General features: G+C 37.2%; 1 protein-coding gene across 8 annotated transcripts in view; it reads left to right on the plus strand.

The window, feature by feature from the left end:
* The window catches only part of LOC104592060 (kinesin-like protein KIN-14C), a 54958-nt gene that overhangs the window by 28643 nt on the left and 4090 nt on the right, over positions 1–22225 (plus strand). For all 8 annotated transcript variants that reach the window (XM_010251257.3, XM_088900813.1, XM_088900811.1 and 5 more), the window contains 11 exons: positions 3153–3491; positions 3586–3667; positions 3749–3844; positions 7212–7391; positions 11041–11147; positions 11297–11475; positions 17740–17904; positions 17992–18245; positions 18398–18561; positions 20345–20922; positions 22035–22138. In XM_010251257.3, coding sequence (XP_010249559.1) covers positions 3153–3491; positions 3586–3667; positions 3749–3844; positions 7212–7391; positions 11041–11147; positions 11297–11475; positions 17740–17904; positions 17992–18245; positions 18398–18561; positions 20345–20922; positions 22035–22138 — 2248 coding nt within the window. The remainder of the gene's footprint in view (positions 1–3152; positions 3492–3585; positions 3668–3748; positions 3845–7211; positions 7392–11040; positions 11148–11296; positions 11476–17739; positions 17905–17991; positions 18246–18397; positions 18562–20344; positions 20923–22034; positions 22139–22225) is intronic.

Here is a 22225-nt window from a genome sequence, read left to right on the forward strand (position 1 = left end):
CTTGATGGTAAAGTGATACCATGGCTTTTGTAACCATGAGTGCTTAGGTTCAAATTTTAAGAATATTTTGGGGTTTATTTCAAGGTAAATTCTGTTCCAAGGCTGGTTCATCGGGTCGGTTTGGGTAGGGTAAACCCCTAAACCCTGAAACCGACTTCGGTGGGGGTCAGTTCCAAGAATTTGGAACCATACCCTACCCTGTAACAGATTGGATAGGGTTGGTTCGAAGTTGGTTCCATTCGGTTCCAAGTAGAACCTACCCATTTCCTCACCCCTAGTAGAAACAAAATAATTCTTTGTTCGTGCCTTAATAGGAAAAATATAGAACAAAATGCTGTCCTTACAAGATATGTTGCCACTATTTTATGGACCACTAAGACATAAAAGCAACTTCTTACTTGTATTCAAACTCTAATAAAAATTTCCTGTTCAAAACTAGGACACCTATGTAAATCTAGTAATTATACTAAAATTAACTTAATGATAGAAATTAGAAATTACTAAATCTAGTGTTGTGAAAAGCAATATTTTTAAGATGGCACTGCAGAAATATAGAGAAATGAATTAAACTCAAGAGTACAGGATTTACGTGGTTTGGAAAATTGCCTTATGTCTATAGGCTAAGTTGAAAAGAAAACCAGTGATATTACAATGGGAATAAAAATTCAAAAGAAGCAAAAGCACAATCCTCTTCCCCACTAGAAAAACACCCTTTTGAATTAAAGAAATTCCATATAAAAGTTTCCAAATCTAGACTCTAGAGTGAGTATGAAAACCCCAAGAACTAAACTTGGTTCATAAGGAAATCTAAAATAAAGAAGCTATAATTATTTCCCAAAAGTCATTTGTGTTCCACTCATCCTCTACCCTCATTTCATTGTATAATAACCTAGAAAATTATAGGTTACTAAAAAAACAATAAAATAAAACTACCTAATTGGTGAATGTTTCCGAAAAGGAAACAACTCCTAAAGGTTACTTTTTCTTTCCTCTTTCTTGTTTTCTTTACATTCTTTGGCTGACTATTGGAGCCACATCATGACAATAACTTTAGTAAGCCACCAATTATTTCTGTCTTCTTCTAAATTGATTTCCCAAACAGCAGAAAAAGTAGTGTAGAAAAAGATCTTCATTAGAGAAGAAAACATATTGTTGAGTTGAAACTATTGACTGCTCTAAAAACCATTATTTATATCAAAGTGACAATGACAAATGAAAAATCATAACTGCTCGTCTGCTCCTTATTAAGACATAGGAAAGGACTAAAATAACCTTATTAATAAAAGATATATATACCCACTAAAGGATAGGAAGTGTTTTTAATAGGTATATTAGAAAAACAATATAAATAAATTCATTCTCTACACTCCCTCTCAAGTTGAGAATCAATATTGATTATACCTAGCTTGCTATGATTGCCTTCACCTCATGGGTTTGCAACTCTTTAGTGAGGACATTTGCCTACTGTTGATCATATCAAACAAATGGTAAAAGTTGCAGAACACACATGTAATAATTCAGAAAATAAAATAACAAGAGAAAGAGAAAGAAGGAAAGAAAAAATTCAGCAGATGCTTAGGAAGAAGATATCTTTTATTTTTTTAATTGTAATCTGAGTACAATTCCATGAATACCCTTAATAGGGTGGCCGGCACTAAAACAATAATAAAAAATATAGAAAATAGGCACTAAGGCCCACTACTTAAAAGATAAACATAAGCATAACTAAATAAAAAGGAAAGAGACTAAGGCCCATTCGACCAATCTCTCTACAGTAAATAAACCTTTCCTTTAAAAACTGTTTCCTGAATAAAGTGTCTATCTACATTGTTATGCTTGATTTGATGGTGTTGCATTTGAAATTTGGGTTTTAGAAAGGGATTGAGAGATCTGGAATGCTTGGAGGCCATTAGTTTGCTTAACATTTTAAATAATGTTGTACTCTCTACATCTGGTGAGAGAGTACATGAAGTTAAATATTAGTTTTAATGAATGAATTTACCTAGTTATTGATAAAAAAGTTAAATATTAGTTTTTTTTTTGTGTATTTTGGTTGATCTATTAGAACCATTTGCATTTTCTGAGTTTAAATTTTTCTTTAACTCATTCTATCATGTAGTTTTGAATCTTAAGGTTTACAGGACAACTTCAAAAATATTCTTTTGTCTATAACTTTAGTTTTTTAGCTTTGTTTAATGATTTATAACAAGATAATAATTTAAAAAGGTGTTCCTAAGCTTCTTTTATTATTTCGTAAAATATCATTCTATATTTTTACATATTTTACAATGTTTCCACCATGTGTATCATTTTTACAATATGTTTCCTATAGTTTGACAACTGATATTTCCACCAACAACTGACATTTTAAACCTTGTCAATGAATGATCTAATGAGAGGATGGAAAGCCATACCAGAATAGGTAATTAGTAATCAGCCAAGTTTTTGTGGCCCTGCTGAGCTAGGAAACTCTTTAATGGCAGAACTGATGGTGGTAACAAAAGGATTAAAGTTAGCACAAATGAATGGTTGGAAAGATTTTATTCTGGAAGAGGACTGCAAAGGGGTTACATCTTGGCTGCAATCAGAAGTTGTGGTTCCATGGACTTTCCTATTCCCAGTCAGGGAAGCCAAATCCTTAAACAATCTTGAACTGCTCGTTCAGATGGATACTAAGGAGTGCTAATGAGTTGGCTGCTAGACTTGCCAAATCAGGAACTTCAAGGCCATTTTTGGATTGGGGATGTCCAGGTCTTGAGAACAACTTATAACTGTTGTTATATGTATTATGTGGGTTTTGGTCGGTTTTCCACTGTTTTGCAGTTTCTGTTCTTCTTACTCATTTGGGTTAACTTGTAATCCTTGTTTATGAATGAAATTCAATCTGTTATTTATCTAAAAAGAAAAAAAAAACAAAATAGAAAAGAGGGAGAGCAATAGATATTCAACCTATTCTTTCTAGTCAACCCAAGAAAGGTGTATATTATAATAAAATGCTAAAAATATAACTCTAGTATTCTAACAAACAATATAGCGATTAAACTACCCTTACAATATATTAAGCATATACTCAACATATTACTTTACATGCAATATGTATTTGCATATTTAATTGCAACATTAGTATTCTCATTATCTTTTGCTCATTGCAGACAGAGAAGCCCAAAATAGAAGAGACAAAGAAACATGAGCAGGATGTGCTTAGACTGATAAAAGAGAAGGACCTCAATAATCATGAAATTTCTTCCCTGAAGCAGGAATTGGTAGTGGCCAAAAGGACTTACGAAGAGCGTTGCTTGCAGTTGGAAGCAGAGGTCAATGGAAATAAAATTGACCTGGAGGAGAGATTAAAGGAACTTGAATGCCTTTTAAAAGCTTCACAGGAGGAAGTTAAAGAGCTTGAGGCATTTTCCAACTCCAAAGATGAAAATTGGAAGGAAAAGGAATGCAGCTACCAGAGTTTTATAAAGTCTCAGTTTGAAGCTCTTCAGGTTTGCTAAGCTTACTGTGTTCTGAACTCTTATATTCATTCTTTTCTGAGATCTTACAGTTGAGATCTTTCATTCATGCTTTGAAACTATTCAGGAACTGAGGTTAGCTTCTGAGTCCATCAAGCAAGAGGTTATAACTATACAACAAACCTATGTAGAAGAATTTAGTCGCTTGGGTAGGGTTTGTTAATCAAATAGATTCTTATTACAGTTATATTGGCATGCCCATTTATTTTCTCAACATTTAATTTGTGCAGGTAAAAAGCTTAAAGGATTAGAGGATATGGTTGAAAATTATCATGTTGTTCTTGCAGAAAACCGGAGACTTTATAATGAAGTTCAGGACTTGAAAGGTGCCATTAATTAGTGAATTACATGTTGTTGAAGATTAATTAGTTTTATGCTGTTTTTCTGAGTAGATGTTTTATGTTAGTCGTTAGATAGGAGGTGGGGACCATAGTAGTTATGCGAGTCCAAATTTTATTATGTTTTTGAGTGTTATATATGCTGTTTTATGTTTTACCGCCCTATAAGGGCATAATTGTCTTTGTACTGTTCTATTATTTTAGTATAAATAATAAGTGAAGGGGGCGACCGGATCATTGCTCTCTTTTCTTTTCAACTTCTCTTCTTCTCTCTTCCTTCTCTCTTCAAGAAACTACTTTCTTTCATATTTTTTAATTTAGCAGATTCCTACTTTGTATCAGAGCATCGGCTAGGGTTTCTTGAAGCATTCTCATGCAGCCCTAGATCAGCCGATTGCATGAAGTAGTAAAGGGCTGATCGATCTGCTATAGATTGCCCAGTTCTTGGAGTTTTTGGTGGGATCCTAGACATCAGGAAGGTGATCTACTGTTCGGCATCAAAATTAGGAAGAACTGGAGTATGGGGAAGAGTTCCAGAAAAGTTGGACTCTTTGTTTTTGATCTGATCTTGGGCGCCCAGGTATTGTTAGTTTTGTTTTGATTTTCTGAAGAGGGCGGTTTGGTTTCTGAAATTTTCTAGGCCTCCCAGAGTGATCAATTCACTTTTCTCTCTATTGGGAGGCGTGAGGAGGAAAGAGATTTCCCTCCAGCTAGGGTTTTCTTCTTCCGGAAGGGTTGGTTTCTGTGTGTGTGGTATTAAATTATTTTTTGAAGGTCTCCAATCTATTTTTTTCTTACTGTTGAACTGTTTGAAGTAAAATGGAGAGTTGGAATACCGAGGTGAAATCTACCGGTATTGTGGGACTGGGTGTTGAGGTAGTAGTGATATTTTTGGGTCTGGGATCATTACTACAGTCAAACTTGATGGTACAAATTATTTGGAGTGGGCACAATCAGCTAAGATGGCTATTGGTGCCCGTGGAAAATTAGGGTATCTCATTGGGGAGGAGAAGAAACCTGATACAGACTCTTCCCGATGGTTGCAAGAGAATTGCATGGTAATGTCCTGGCTATGTGATTCTATGTTAACTCATATTGCAAAAAATTTCCTATGGGTTAATACTGCTAAGGAGATTTGGGATGGAGTGACTGAAACCTACTCTCAAAAGCAAAATGAAGCCAAAGCCTGTCAGTTAAGAAATCAGGTGATAAGTATGAAACAGGGAGAAAAACCTCTCGCTGTGTGTTTCTCCATGCTCCTATGGCAGGAAATAGATCACTTAGAAACTGTGGTATGGGAAAGTGTAAATGATGCAATAACTTATCACAAACTGGTAGAGAGGAATAGGGTTTTTGAGTTCTTGGCAGGGCTGAACCTTGAATTTGACATTGCTAGGTAGCATATTCTTTCTAGGGAGGGTGTGACACTCTCTCAGGTCTATGCTTTTGTCTCTGGAGAGGAGAGTAGGAGGAATGTAATGCTGAGACAGCCTGGGATTGACCAGTCGGCTATGGTTGGTACAACAAAACCTAAGCCGAATGGAGACAGGGGGAGTAGTGAGACTAGAAGGGAAGATAAGAAGGACTTGGTGTGTGATTATTGCAAGAAGCCTAAGCATACTAGGGACACTTGTTGGAAGCTTCATCCAAATCTTATGCCTGCTCGGATAAGAAACAAGAAGGGAAATGCAAATGTAGCCACTACAGGAGACTCTTCAGCCTCTCTCTCCCAAACTGATTGGGAATCCATTGCGGTAGCAACAGTGAGAACAGAATTGGAGAGGTTTGGACAGCTTATGAGTAAGAAAGATTCACCCAACTCTAGCCTTCCAGATGGACAACAAAATGTAGGAGCCAACTACACCACTTCCTTTGCACATACAGGTAGTTCATATGCAACAGCAAATCTTGCATTCACTTCAGGTAAGGAGGGACCTCCCTGGATTATAGACTCAGGAGCATCTGAGCATATGACTAATGCCCCTACCATTTTCAGTTCCTCTCAGTTGTGCTCTAGTAGAGATAGAGTCTTTACAGCAGATGGTAATTGTGCTGGGAAGGGGATAGTTAGAGTGACCAATGATATAACTCTGTCTTCTGTTTTACATGTCCCTAGACTTCATACCAACCTATTGTCTGTTAGTTCTTTGACAAAAAATTTGAATTGTTCTGTGACCTTTCTTCCTGGTAATTGTGTTTTGCAGGATCTGGAGTAAAAAAATATGATTGGGAGTGGTCGTGAGGTGAATGGAGTCTACTTTCTGGATGAGATTCCAAGACATCAGGGCCATCATGTTAGCAGTAGCAGTAGTAGTGGGTCAGAGTCAGTGAACTAGATTATGCTTTGGCACAATCGCTTGGGACATCTTTCTTTTAGTTCTTTGAAATGTCTTTTCCCAAAGTTGTTTGAGTCTGTTTAATTATCTACTTTGGAGTGTGAGAGTTGTCAGTTAGGAAAACATTGTAGACAGTCTTTTAAACCAAGTAATAAAAGAAGTACTTTTGCTTTTAATATTGTTCACACTGATGTATGGGGGCCATATCAAATCCCTTCCATGGGAGGATTCCATTACTTTCTCTTGTTTGTGGATATACACGATATTCTTGGATATATTTGATGAGATCACGTGATGAGGTTCCTAACTTAGTTCTCACTCCAAATTGTGTGAGAACCATCTAATGGAATTGTCGTACTAAGTTAGGAACCTATGATGTTATACTGTGACAATTAGGCTGCAATCAATATTGCCCACAATCCAATTTAGCATGATAGGACAAAACACATTGAAGTTGATAGACACTTTATAAGAGAAAGGGTAACAACCGGAGATGCTTGTTTGCCTTATGTCTCTTCAGAGTTGTAACTGGCTGATGTTCTCATTAAAGGGGTGGCAAGGAACAAGCTTGAACATGATCTACGCAAGTTGGGAATGTGTGACATTTACTCCCAACTTGAGGGGGAGTGTTGAAGATTAATTAGTTTTATGCTGTTTTTCTGAGTAGATGTTTTATGTTAGTTGTTAGATAGGAGGTGGGGACCACAGTAGTTATGTGAGTCCAATTTTTATTATGTTTCCGAGTGTTATATATGTTGTTTTATGTTTTGCCACCCTATAAGGGCATAGTTGTCTTTGTACTGTTTTATTATTTTAGTATAAATAATAAGTGAAGGGGGCGACCAGATCATTGCTCTCTTTTCTTTTCAACTTCTCTTCTTCTCTTTTTCTCCTTCTCTCTTCCTTCTCTCTTCAAGAAGCTACTTTCTTTCATATTTTTTAATTCAGCAGATTCCTACTCAATTAAAATGCTATGTTATAGTTTATTTTTCATCTTAGTTATGTGTTTTTTTTTATAGGTAACATTAGGGTGTACTGTCGTATAAGGCCATTCCTTCCTGGACAAAATGGAAAACAGACAACCATAGAATATATTGGTGAGAATGGTGAGTTGGGTGTTGTAAATCCCTCCAAACAAGGAAAAGACAGTCATCGTATGTTTAAGTTCAACAAGGTCTTTGGTCCAACTGCTACTCAAGGTTTGCATTTTTATTTTTGTCAATGTTATAAAACTGTAATTTTCTTTTCTTAACATCTTCCTTTCCCACTATCTTCTGCATGGAATTTGAATCCTTAATTGACTTTTTATATATGCCTAATGTTGATGCAAACAAATACTATGAACTTTATTATGAAATGTTCCAGATGTACAAAAGAATCTGCTCTCAGAGATGAGACAGACTTTGGAATAGCCACATTCATTATTCTACTTTAGTTAGGAATGTGGAGTTCCATAATCACCATGGAACTATTTATCCTCTAATTCATTGGCTAATCTAGGAATGTTCAACCTAATGGAATAAGACCTTAATTCTCTTATTTAGTGCCTTAGGAATGAGGACATAATTAAATCAGGTTTCCAACTAACCATTGGTACCTCTCAACATCAACAAGATGATGTTCATTTTGGTCTCCCAAATGATGACTTTGCTCAATTGGTGTCTCAGCTGGATTTGATCCTAACATTCCTGTCTCCTTATGTAGATCTAGGATATACTTTCTTTGGCGAATGGAAATCCCCTTTTTGGATCTTGTCACTTCAATCCCAAGAAAGTGCCTTAAATTGTCCCTATCTTTAATTTCAAAGTCTTTTATAGAAAAGATTTCAGCTGCTCAATTTTCTTAATATTTCTGTAGAGAACACTAATGTGGACTCCACTGGTGTGGTCCCCACTGTGTTTGTATGACAGCAGTTAGTTATGATTAGTTTATTTCAGCTTTATCTTATCTTATCTTATTATCTTGCCATGTAAGCAATTCAATTCTTTTACAATTATGATACTATGAATATAAATTTAAGAGTGGGGCGGCTGTTTCTAACACAACCACTCTCTCTTTTCTCAAAAATCTCTCCACGAGTTCTCCCTCTCCTCTCTTCTCCTCTTCTTCTTTTAGTTTTATTTTCTGTTCAAGACCAAAGACTAGTTGTAGTCTTGTATGACTACTTGGTATTTAGATCAAGATCTAGGGCTTCTCATGTGAGTCTGATCCAGCCGACCACATGAGAATTGCCTAGGGCTGGAAGATTAGAAAGATATATATATTTTTTTTATCTGGCTGATTCTTGGAGGTTATCAGAAACTGTAGCAGCTGTCCAAAGATTGGACTGTGTTCTTGATCAGAATTTCCAGAGGATTCTTAGATCAAGATCAATTTTTGATCAATATTGAAGGTGGCAATCAGAATTTCCAGAGGACTTTTGGGCCAAGATCAGTTTTTTCAGAATTTTCTGGGTAAGATTTCATTCCTTCTTGAGGTCGGCAGCAAGATCTGAGAGGTACGGCTATAAAAAATTACATTTTTTTATCTATTTTAGGGTTTTAAGAGAAAACCCTAAAATTCCAGGACTGTTACTATTTCTGGATAGGTGATTAGACTTGCCTCTCCCAATTTAAGTTTGTTTTTTGCTCTCTAGAAGACCCAGTAGAGCTGTTCTCTATTTCAAAGACCCAGTACTGCTGAATCTGAATTCTGCTTCTAGACCGACTGTTATTAGCTTCAGACCCAGTAGGCCGACTATTACAGTGATTAGAAGGTGTTTTTTAATTAACTCCTAACCAAGAATGGAGTTTAAGAACCAAAAGGAATGTGTTTTTGGGACTGGTGGTTTAGGTAACATGATTGAAAACACTTTTTAAATTACAACTGTTAAGTTTGATGGGTCAAACTACTTAGAATGGGCCCAATCAGCTATGATGGCCATGGTTGTGCAACTCTATGCAGCCACATATCAGTCGAAACTACTTATGGGCCAAAACAACCAAGGAAATATGGGATGTCATGAAAGAAACTTACTCTCAGCCCCTTAATGTTGCTAGGGCTTGTTGAGATTTTTAACCTCACAAGGAGAGAAACAGGTCTCTGTTTATTTTTCAACCTTGAAATCCCGGTGGCATGAAATTGACCATCTTGAAACAATTGAATGGGAGAGTCAGAAGGATGCACAAACTTACAGAGAGACAACATTTGTTGACAAGAGACAGTGTGACTCTATCACAAGCCTATTCCTTAGTGCACAGTGAAGAGACTAGGAGAAAGGTTATGTTGCAGCAACAATCTTTTGAATCAGCTTTGGCAGCAGTTAAGCCTAAGTTTGGGGGTGATAAGGTGAGGGATATTAAAAAGGAAGCTAAGAAGGACCTAGTATGTGAGCATTGCAAGAAACCTAAACATACTAAAGACACTTGTTGGAAGTTGCATCCACATCTAGTTCCAGCAAAACTCAGAAACAAAAAGGGGAATGATAATATGGCTGTTAATACTGATAGTACAACCTCATCGGGCACAAGAGGCACTCCTCTAGACACCCTAGCTGCTGTCTGAGCTGCTCTGACTCAGCTGGAAAATGAATTTGGTAATTCAGCTCCATCTCTTCAGCCACCATCAACTCCTCCTACCTCAACTTTTGCTCATTCAGGTAATCGAGCCTCAGCTTACCATGCTTCAGCTTCAGGTAATACAGAACATTTTTGGGTAATAGATTCAGGAGCATCTGACCATATGACTGGGTTGCCATCACTGTTTACTACCTATCATTTATCTTCCGGCAGAGACAAGGTGTCCATTGCTGATGGCTCCCTTGTTCCTATTTTTGGCAAGGGAGACATCAAGTTGTCTAATGCCATTTCCTTGTCTTCGGTTTTGCATGTTCCTAAACTTAGTTGACAAGGAAGGTGATTGGGACTGGCCGTGAGACGAATGAAATCTATCTGCTTGGAGGGAGTTCTCATTGGGAAGATAGTGAAACTAAGAGGTCTTTTATTTCTCAGTCTATTGATCAATTGATTGGGTCATTTATCTTTTTAGGCTTTAAAGAGTTTGTTTCCTAGTTTGTTTGAATCTATCCAGATGTCTAGTTTGAGATTTGAGAGTTGTGAGCTTTCAAAGCCCAAATTTTTTTTTAAACAAGGAACCGGACCATTCTTTTTCTAAGTTTGATATTTCACCTAATCTGATATTACCATTCAATTCCGACAGGTTGATGGAGAACTCTGCAACTAGTGTGTGGCTCACCTTGAGCTGCCTTGTTGATGCAACCAGAATTGTTAAACCAGCACACAAGTAGTAGGAAAAGAACACCCTTTCAACAGCAATCAGTAGAAGAAGTTTGAAAGAAAACAAATCAATTCTCTATAGCAGTCAACTATGGAAAACAGTAGAAGAAATTCATTACTTTATTGCATAAAGCAGAAATACTAACTGCTATAACAAAATCCGTTGACCATATATATCCAAATTTCAGCCTAATCAAATAGTTGGATTAGAAGAAATTATGTTTGAGATTTCTTCCGGGATTTAGTCAGAGGTTGATGACCATTTGCATCAGTTGGTCATTGCAAACAGTCACAAAAAAAGAGATGAAAAAGAAAAAAAGGACTTGGATTATATGCCTTATTCATATGGCTTGTTTTGGAATTTGATTTCTCATGGTCAGAACTTCACTAATTTTTCTTGTGTTAGAGATTTTTAAAGTATGTACTGGTACTGGTGTCACAGTTTTGAATTTACCTTGGTTCTTGTCTTTGTCTATAATTTTATTGTATTTTGTTGGTATACTGGATTTGTTGCCTTAACTAAGAAAAATTTATGATCTTTTGAGTTCATACTTGATCTCGTTAATATTGACAGCGGAAGTATTTCTAGACACCCAACCGTTAATACGTTCTATTCTTGATGGTTACAATGTATGCATTTTTGCTTATGGTCAAACTGGCTCAGGGAAGACCTATACAATGGTACACACTCTCCTTATACCTTCCCAATATGTGGATCACTTATTTTGTAGTAGCATATATATTGCTTATTTTGGTTCTATTTGATAGGATATTTCATATTTATTGAGAAGTTCTAAATACCTTGTGACCTTAAAGTATGTCTCTACTAGACTGGCCCAGATGCAGCACGTAAGGAGGATTGGGGTGTCAACTATAGAGCTCTAAATGACCTTTTCGAAATCTCTCAAAATAGGAAAGGTTCCTTTTCATATGAAGTTGGTGTTCAAATGGTTGAGATATATAATGAACAAGTGCGTGATTTACTTTCAAGTGATGGTTCCCAAAAAAGATATCCTTAATTTCTTGAATTTGATTATTTCCCATGATTATTGTTCTTTAGGCTCAGTTTGGAAGGGGGATAAATACAAATATGTAGAGTGCAAAGCCTTGTATTTTGTATTATTTTATATGTATTTGTACTGTACATATTTGTTTTTGTACTCTTTCCAAACTGAGCCTTAGTTTGGAAAGAGTACAAATACATTCAAAACAAAACAAATTACAAGGTTTTGCACTCTACATATTTGTATTGCTACTCCTTCCAAACTGAGCCTTAGTGGTAGATTGAGGATTTAGATCAGACTAGATTCTCATTTTTGTTCATTGAATGAGCATTGAATTTTTAGTGCTAGACAAATGATTAACCATCATCTATCACAATATTCATTTATTTGTTTCTAGCCCATAACTACATTTCTGAAAATGCAGTAGCATTTTTTTCTTTTGAGAATGCTTGGGCAAGGGTGTTTTAGTCTTTACATCATCCTTTTGTATTTGGGTGCCCAAGTATGGGCTTTCTTGTAATTTCTCTTAAAAAATATAAATAGTGATTTTGAGGGTGTGAACAAGTAACACACACACACACACCTCTCTTCGATACCTCTTCTTCTTCTTCTTACTGATCCTCTCCCACGAGATGACCTGCTGATGCCTGACCACTGCCGGATGATGTCAGTAATCCATACAGGTGATGGCGGCAATCAATGAATCCTACATGGTTTGCTTCACCTTGATTTTAGAAGTTTTTTGTTATGACTCTTGTAGCTGTTTGAAGTTTCTATGATTTTTTTGTGGATTCTTCAAAAAGAAAATCGCAGAAATTCCAGATCAGATGTCGAGCCTTATACAACTTGTTTCATGAGGTTTTCTGCTACAAAACCTAGACCATTTGGGTCATTTTACATTTTGGGAGTGACAGGAAGTGGTCCTGTAATTTTCTATGTCCTATGCAATTTTTGGGAGATTTTCTTCTCCCTCTATTTTGCCGTCAACCTAGTTTTTTGGCCTCCTTGTGCTTCTTAACCGTGCGGTGATATGTTTTCTTGGTTCTTTAGCTTTGGTTGAGTATTGGGGGTCCTTTTGGTTGAATATGGAATCATCCAAAGATGTACAAATGATTTCCAGTGTTATCTTGGGAAATGCAGATATTTCCAATAGTATGATAGCCACTGCTAAACTTGATTGAACCAACTTTTTGGAGTGGTCCCGATCTGCTAAGCTTACCACCACTGGGAGAGGTTGTGAAGAATCTTGATGTTGTACCTTATTTCTATAGTCCTTGTTGTACACTATCATGTATTTTTTCTTTCTTATTTTCTCTTTTTTGCCTCACAAGGGCCTTTCTGTAAATATCATGTTTCATATATATATATAGTTGACAGATTTCTGTTTTCACCCTAAACTGGTTGTGCTCTCTTGTTTGAACTGGTTGTATGGCATGGTATCAAAGCAGGTTGCTCCATAGACTGTGTATGCTCCATGTTCACTCGTTAACCTCGAGTCTGCAAGGGAGATAAAGTAATCCATCCCTACATTTTTATTTATCTCTTAGCAACTTGTTTTGCCTTGAGATATTCTGCACTCCCATCATGTAGAAATTTGAAAATTTCACCATATAAACCCACTGACAACATACAGTGTGTTTCCTAGGTGGGAGAGTAGTCAATTTCCAGGTACTGTTCTCTTATAGAGAATCTAGTACCTCCTCCATTGTGTTCCTCCAACCAGGAGAAGCAGGAGCTGATAGGCTGCCAAGAATTTTTGTGATTTAAATATCCAAGTGTGATTGGTGAGAGAAAGGGATAAAGGAGAAAGTCTAGACTACAATATACAAGGTGTCAAGAAGCATTGGCCTTCCCTTTTATATATGATACTCCTCTTGTCAACCAACAAGTTTTGAGTTGACAGCCTTATATACCTTTTCTTTTTCTTCCTTTTCCTTCTCTCTCTACTCTCTTTTCTTCCTTCATTGTTTCTACTTGTTAAACTCTACTCACACTTGCAACACATCAGCCCCTCTTGGTAATAGTCCATTATAGGGCTCAAACTACCACAAAAATAACACTGTAATCACTCATGGTGACTGCAACCAGAACCAAGGAGGGTAGAGGAGATCACAGCTCTTACAGTATTGATTCTTTAATATAAATAGATCATAAATAAGAAAAAAGAATGGACAGAGAAAGATAAGATTTCAACCCTCTTTGGAGTAGATTGTAGGTTGTAGCCTCCAACATGATCTGGTACCATGTTCTGGTATTAGACTTGATGACAAAAGGAGAAAGAAAGAGAAGAAGGAAGATAGAAAGAGGAGGAGAATAAGAAGTGATCAGTCCAAAGGGAAAGAGATGAACTGATCTATCCCAGTCAACTGCTTTATGTTGATCTCTTATACTGATTTTAGTTACTGTTCTTCCCTTGTTGAGTATGTGACATCCATATCAAGTATGAGACTGATCTGTACAATATAAAGTAGAGGAAAAATACATAAAACCCCTTTTGACTTGCCACTTAGCATGTTCTGTACAATATTTCTAGCCTTTTAGTCATTTTACAAAAAAATTCCTTTTATCCTAAGTTGTATTCTCCTATCACATAAGACATTAACTGCTGCCCCCCTCGATTTCACCTGTCCAGCTATAATTCTATGGGTGAAATCATCCTCAACCTCTCCCTTGTTGTGAACTATCGAACCAAGATAACAAAAGAGGTCACATTGAGGTATTTCTTGGTTTCATTCTTGGTCTCCAATCCTAATAGTATTCTGGAAAGAGATATGATTTATAATATTTAGAACCATGTTCCTTAGTTTTTAGGTGTTAAGCCATTTCCATTCCTTGGGTGGGACAGTGATTACTGGTTACTGCCTTTTATCTCTTAAAGCTGACCAGCCTTCATAATTTCCTTTATGGGATTTGTTAGAGTGAGCCGAATAAGGGTAGTTTAGTCAACTTGTCTTTGTTAAGTTGTATGCTTATGTGGCAGTTTTATTAGAGACACTCTGCCCCACACTTAAGTAAGGGCAGTTTAGTCTTTGTACAAGTAATTAGAGACTAATTACTATTAAGGGGTCGACTGATAGGGTTAACCAATCAGATTCGACAGTCCCTTCATTTTCCTTCTTCTCTTCTTCTTCTTCCTCTTGCTGGTTCGGGTTACTGTAGCAGCAGTCGAAACATGGTATCAGAGCAAGGTTCCTGACCTACTTCAGTTCGTGAACATCTCAGCAGTGTTCGTGACCTCTCTTTCTTTGTTTCTGGGCTGTCAATGGAGAAAACTGGTTCGTCCTAGGTCTGAAACATCTCAGCTCGTCTCTCTCTGCTGTGCATAACCTTCTTCATTAAGAAAATGACTTCAGCAGTGAATGGTTGGTTGAAACTCTCAAAAGGTCGGTTATTTCTTCTCCTTGTGCTGCTGGTATTTCTGGGTAGAAAACCTTCAAGAACCTACGAGTACTGATCAGAAGCTAGAGAACTAGGTTTATTGTTGCTCTAGTTCTTGGAGAAAATCCCAAGAACGGGCTGTGTTTACAGTAGCGAATGGTGTAAGGGCTGCTGTAAGTGGCTGAATGGTGTAAGGGCTGCTGTAAGTGGCCGAATTGTGCAAAGTGTAATGCAGTGACCTAGCTGAGTTCTTTGTGGTCGTGTAGTGCCCTCTTAAAGGTGTTAAACAGGTCTGTACCGGGTGTAACAGATATGACTATGTGGTGGTGCTTGTGATGCACAATCTTTGTTGAGTGGTTGTAAGAGGGCTTGCATGTGATTAGTAAGTGTTGAATTGATGTTTATGTGGTTCATGGTGTTGTGAAATCTGTAGTGGTGTGAACAAGAACAAGGCTTATGTACCTATTATTGTGCTTAGGGACTGCTATAGGTGCTGGAACATCAAACTCCTAATAACAGCACTCAGTTGGTAGCTGGGAATTCAGGTTAGAAGCAGCGGTGAAAGAGTATCATGGCAGCAATGGGAGATGGGTATAATGATCAGAAACCTAGTGTGGTAGTTCCCTCTGACTATCTAGGTGTATAGATGACCTCAATTAAACTGAATGGTGAGAACTATGTTCCATGGGCCAAATCAGTGGAAGTTTTCCTCAAGGCAAAGAGGAAAGTGAAGCATGTAAAAGAAGATAAACCACCGGCTGACTCTCCAGGGTTTGATGATTGGGAACAAGAGGATGCTCAATCATGACCTGGTTATGGAATAGTATGGAACCAAAAATTAGTGCCAACTTCATGTTCCTAGATACGGGTAAGGATATATGGGAACATGCTAAGAAGCTGTATTCTGGACAAGATAATACTACAAGGGTATATCAACTTTATCAGGAATACTTTGATTTGCAACAAGGAAACAAAACCCTAGAAAAGTACTATGCCTGCATGAAGAATCTCATAAATGAACTCAATATCTATCATCTTCTCATTCCAGATGTTAAAGTTCAGCAACAACAGAGGGAACAACTAGATGTTATAAGATTCTTAGTGGGGTTGAAATCGGAGTATGAACCAGTTAGAGCCCAAATATTAAGGGGCTCAACTCTTCCTACACTTGGAATGAAGCAATGCCAGGTTGATCACTCAGTGTTCAGCTATGACTCAGAAGCTTGAAAGATTTTATTAGTGGTCTATGTGGATGATATTGTCATTACTGGCAGTGACAAATTGGGGATTGACAAACTAAAGATATTTCTGCAAAATCATTTTCAAACAAAAGACCTTGGGACATTGAAGTATTTCTTGGGCATAGAAGTTGCCAGGTCAAAACAAGGTGTAAATCTGTGCCAAAGAAAATATGTTCTTGATCTACTGGAAGAAACAGGACTGTTAGGCGCAAAACCGGCTGAAACCCCTATGGAACCAAATGTTAAGTTGAGCAGTGATACATGGGAAGTATTTGAAGATCCTGGAAGGTATAGACGACTAGTGGGGAAGCTGAACTATCTGACTATCACAAGACCAGACATCTCCTTTGCAGTCAGTGTGGTGAGCCAATTCATGCAGAACCCCCGTATACCTCACTGGGATGCAGTTCTTAGAATTGTAAGATATCTGAAGGGAGCTCCGGGCCGTGGGCTAATGTATAAACCAGGAGGAAAACTTGAAGTAATTGGGTACACAGATGCAGACTGGGCAGGCTCAGTGTATGACAGAAAGTCTACTACAGGCTATTGCACATTTCTTAGAGGAAATCTTGTGACGTGGAAGAGTAAAAAGCAGGCGGTTGTGGCTAGAAGCAGTGCTGAAGCCGAGTATAGGGCCATGGCACACACTACCTGTGAATTAGTGTGGTTGAGGAATCTCCTACAAGAAATCGGGTTCCACATGGATAAACCTATGAAATTGTACTATGACAATCAAGCTGCACTCCATATCTCATCCAACCCTGTTTTTTATGAGAGAACGAAGCACATAGAGATTGATTGCCACTTTGTGAGGGAGAAGGTTCTTGTTGGAGAGATAAGCACAGAACATGTGGGCTCGGGTGATCAGTGGGCAGATTTATTTACAAAAGCTCTAAGCTCAGGGAAAGTGAACTATCTATGTAACAAGCTGGGATTATATGACATATATTCTCCAGCTTGAGGGGGAGTGTTAGAGTGGTTCGAATAAGGGTAGTTTAGTCAACTTGTCTTTGTTAAGTTGTATGCTTATGTGGCAGTTTTATTAGAGACACTCTGCCTCACACTTAAGTAAGGGCAGTTTAGTCTTTGTACAAGTAATTAGAGACTAATTACTATTAAGGGGTCGACTGATAGGGTTAACCAATCAGATTCGACAGTCCCTTCATTTTCCTTCTTCTTCTTCTTCCTCTTGCTGGTTCGGGTTACTGTAGCAGCAGTCGAAACAGGATTCATTTGAGTCCTTGGTCCAATACAAAATTTAAAGTATCGATACACCCAATACACATGAATAGGCATATTGGGTGTTTCATTACCAAAAAACATCTTTTTTTTTAGTTTTTTCTCAAAATTGGTTAGGGGGTCGGTCTTAGGCTTGCCTACCCCCTGAAAATGATCAAAGTCCCAAACCCTTGTATTTGCAGTATCAGTAGCTTGCGGATACAATACGATATGCTTGATATGGAGTGTATCGCATCAAAATCTTGAAACTTAGTGCGATAAAACTTAGTTCAATAAATAAATGTTAGACATGTAGAGAGTTATGCACCCCATACTATTTATGGATTATATAGTTCCTACGTGAGCTGGTGTCATATTCTTCTTCCTTTTTTTTTCTACTCAACAAATCTTATGTTTCCTTGACTTCCACACGCTTGGGATATGGACCAGTGCACAACCCAATGGACTAGCTGTCCCTGATGCAAGCATGCATCCTGTCAAATCAACCACAGATGTACTGGATTTGATGCATCTTGGACTAACGAACAGGGCTGTAAGTTCCACTGCTATGAATCAAAGAAGCAGCCGGTCCCACAGGTTTTTTGTCAATTGTCTTAACCATGCTTGTCTCCTAAACAGTTGACCCTCTTGGTATCTGTTTTTCATTTAGACTTGTGTATCCAGTGTTCTCACTGTTCATGTTCGTGGAACGGATTTGGCTTCTGGTGTTGCTTTGCGTGGCAGTCTTCATTTGGTAGATCTTGCTGGAAGTGAAAGAGTTGATCGCTCTGAAGTAACTGGAGAAAGACTTAAAGAGGCACAACACATAAACAAATCTTTATCTGCACTTGGAGATGTCATCTTTGCTCTAGCACGAAAGAGCCCTCATGTTCCATATAGAAACAGCAAATTAACTCAAGTCCTTCAAAGTTCTCTAGGTACTTTTACTTTTATTGCTGTTTGTGCTTACTTCTCTTGTATCGAGTAAAGTGATATTACATTTGCAGATCTCAATATTCTTCATCTCAAATTCATTGATTAGAGTTTCTTTTTCTTTTCTCTGTGTTTTCATATCCCTCTTGCACTATAGGTGGTCAGGCAAAGACCCTCATGTTTGTGCAACTTAATCCAGATTTGAGTTCTTACTCTGAGACTCTAAGTACTTTGAAGTTTGCTGAGAGGGTCTCTGGAGTTGAGCTAGGTGCTGCAAGGAGTAGCAAAGAGGGTAAAGATGTTAGAGAATTAATGGAACAGGTACTTTATATATTGTATCCTGTTTTTCATTTTATAAATGTTAGTTACCTTTTCAATCATCTCAAAATCTTTTGCATTGAATTCAATTTCTGATCATCCTCTTTTACTAAATAACTTCTAGGTTAAGGGTTGTGAGAAAATATGGCAAGTAATTATGAAATGTTCTTATCCAGTAAGGATGTTAGTGATGATAAGTGCCACAAATTTTTTCATGTGAAATAAACTGAAACTATTTATGTCATGTCAACATTGCCTCAAAATATACAAGTTTACATGATTAGAAATGTTCTTATCCTTTTGTTAATCCAATGAAAATATATTACATTACTTCAACACTATGTATTTAAGTCTAACTTTCGATAGATAGATTCTGGGCCACTGTAGTATCTTAATGACTAACAATCAAAAAGATGGTATCTATTTTTTTTTCTTTTCATTTTTCAGTTCTCATTAGATTAATTGTCGTTTAAGATTAATAAATGTAAAACTGCTTCTTTAGGGAACAATAATCAACATTATGAAAAAAAAAAAAACTATACATAGCAACCTACTTGCTATTATTCAGATATAGCTTCCTCTCTAATTTTCTTCAACTTGCAAAATTTGTTGTTGACTAGTGCATAGTGCTTACACATTTATCAAAGCAACTAATTAGTTGAGGGCCATATTGATTGCATCACTAACTAGCCAATTGATACTAATAGTGTGGTCTTTGGTGGGTACTGTCCACCACAGGGGCTACTTCGAGGGCAATCCGTCCTCCTAAGAAGAGAAGAAGGTTCTTGAAAACATCATTATCTGATTCTCAGCCTCTCCCATATTTATAATAGCTAGCTCATGTCTTACATGATTGTTTTAACTAACTACTGATGTGGTTTTCTTACAAATCTTCTCCAATTGTAGTGAAGAATTCTTTCCTAAATGGTGATTTAGAGAAGGAAGTGTATATGGTTCAGCCACCAAAGTTTCTTGCTGAAGGCAGTAATCACACAAATATACGGTGTGAACTATGCAAAAACTTTTGCCTTGGTGGCTAAGATGAATTCTATTCATGTTCTACTCTCTCTAGCTATGAAGTTGGACTGGAATCTTCTCCAATTGTAGTGAAGAATTCTTTCCTAAATGGTGATTTAGAGAAGGAAGTGTATATGGTTCAGCCACCAAAGTTTCTTGCTGAAGGCAGTAAGCATAAGGTGTGTTGGATAAAAAAGTTCCTGTTTGGACTAAAGCAGTCACCTAGGACTTGGTTCAGCAGGTTCAACATGGTCGTTCAGCAAGTGGGATTTAGGTGCCATTCGATTGTGTGGTTAACCCACAATATAGTGGGTTTTCAACCACACCGCACTCCATTCAGCCGTTTGGTTGTGGTGTGGCATTGATGGAAACCCACTATATCATGGTGTGTTCACCGCCATGCCCAAAATAGTGGCAAAGGGTAAATATCATGGTTGTCACCATGCTGCAGGGTACTATAGTCCCAATGAGAGATAGGGTGCTTTGCACGCTTGATTTTTAATATTTTAAATCATAGGTAATTAATTTTATTTTGTTATTAATTATTATTACTTCACACAATATCTTTTTAAATTATCTATCCTACATGTAATTAATAATATTTCTTTTTTAATTTCATTTTTTACGTTTTTACATATTTCTAGATTAACTTTTTAGTGATTATTTATCATTAGTGTTAGTTCTCTTATTAATGATCAATAAAATGTTTTCATACATATTTTTAAGCACATTTAGATAATTACCTTCTATATTCTTGTTGACCTTGCAGGTGGCTTCGCTTAAGGACACAATTGCAAAGAAAGATGAGGAAATTGAGCAGTTGCAACTACTGAAAGATCTTAGAACTGTGTCTCCCAGTTTCAGTAGTGAAAAGCGGGGCACAAACCTTCTCAGGCGTGGACCTCCCTCACCAAGTAAACACTCTCTTAGTGCAACTTCTTTGCGAAGCCGAAGACAGACAGGAGGGAAAGGCTCAAAACTTGACAAAGCAGCTTCTGATCAGGACAATTGTTCAGAGTACAGTGATAAACTCTCTGAGGCTGGTTCTCAGCAATCTCTGGATGACTTCAGGCACCAAAAGGAATTCTTCCGCCAGTCAAAGCTTGCTGCAGGGGATGCTGGACAAAATTTTTCTGCAGATGTTGATCTCTTAGGGTTTGGAGATGCAGATTCTGAGGAGAGACTAAGTGACATATCTGACAGTGGCCTTTCCATGGGAACAGAAACAGATGGTTCAATATGCAGTGTTGTTGAGTTCACTCTTTTCCCTGAGGGTTCAAAAACACCAGAGAGCCCTGAGAGTTCAAAACCAGAAGAGAGTTCAAAACCAGAAGAGAGCACAGAGAAGTGAGTATTTTTCTTTTTTTTTTCTTTACCTTGTGGCTTTTCCTGTTTGAGGACATAATTCTCATCATAGTAATTATAGAAAGTTGAAATGCCAAAGTTTCTGATCTTTTGCCAACTTAGTTGGATACACAAATAATACGTTGGTGCTTATGTTATTCTAATTGTTTTTCTAATGCAGCTAGTTGATCGATGTGCAGAAACCAGCATTCTCATAATTACATCACTACACATACCATAATGCTTTGTATTTATTTGAAAGGGCTATGTTCTATATATGTTCTACACTATGCAATGCTTCTGACCTCAGAAGCTCTCTTTCTCTAGCTTTTTCCCCTTGTCATTTTTCCAAAATGTAGGGTTGAGAGTTTGAGTTTTAACATATAACCCACAGCTATGGAATTAGCTTTTGATTTTGTGGTATGTCTCATTCTTCTAGCATTACATCTATTCATTTTGATTCTAGGTGTTTCCTTTTTGTAAAGTGGTTCTTGGGGCCCCGTATGATAAATTACGGTTTTACACATGATAAATGATAGAATGCAAATGATACTGTTCTTGTTATTAACCTACTAGAAAGCCACTCTCATATTGTTCAAATTTTTATTGGTTGTAAAGGTTGGTTACTATTAATTATAGTTATGGGAAGCAATGTTATCACTTCCTTATCAGTATGATATTATCACTTTCTAGTTCTTGTTACCTATTAGTGTGGGTATTGCTGCATGTGTACATAATGTATGTTATCTGAACCAATGGATTTCTTGTAATTTGATCCACTTCTGAACTCTATGGAACTTTGGGGAGGCCACCTGCCATCTACCTTCAAGCTAAGTGAAATGGATTTTGCAGCATACTTTTAATTCTGCATAGTTGTCAAGGTGTCATCTAGGCGACTAGGCATCCTTACATTTTAGAGGAAATTTAATGTTCTTAATAAAGAGAATTGCTATTTTTTCAACTAATATGCATGCTGAATGCTATATAAAACTCCACCTTGTTGATGCTAGTTTTGGTTGGGGATATGGGATATGTGGTCATGCTACTAAATATATTGCACCATTAAGAAGTCTTTGGATTCATTTTTTATCAACATACCAAACTATATGATGCAGGGAAAAAGCACCATCGAAAATACCACGACCATCACCACCAAAGCAGGGGCAACCAAAACTCCTTCGGCCATCATCATCTAAGGACATGTCTAGGTTGTCAGCAAGTATGTATAGTTTGATATCTTGCCGGGTTAGCTGGGATTCCTTGAAAATTGTACAGTTTCCTTCTTTACTGGTCCAAGGACTGTACT

This window comes from Nelumbo nucifera, chromosome 3 (genome assembly GCF_055504915.1).
Source record: "Nelumbo nucifera cultivar China Antique chromosome 3, China Antique-T2T, whole genome shotgun sequence".
Classification (NCBI taxonomy): Eukaryota; Viridiplantae; Streptophyta; class Magnoliopsida; order Proteales; family Nelumbonaceae; genus Nelumbo; species Nelumbo nucifera.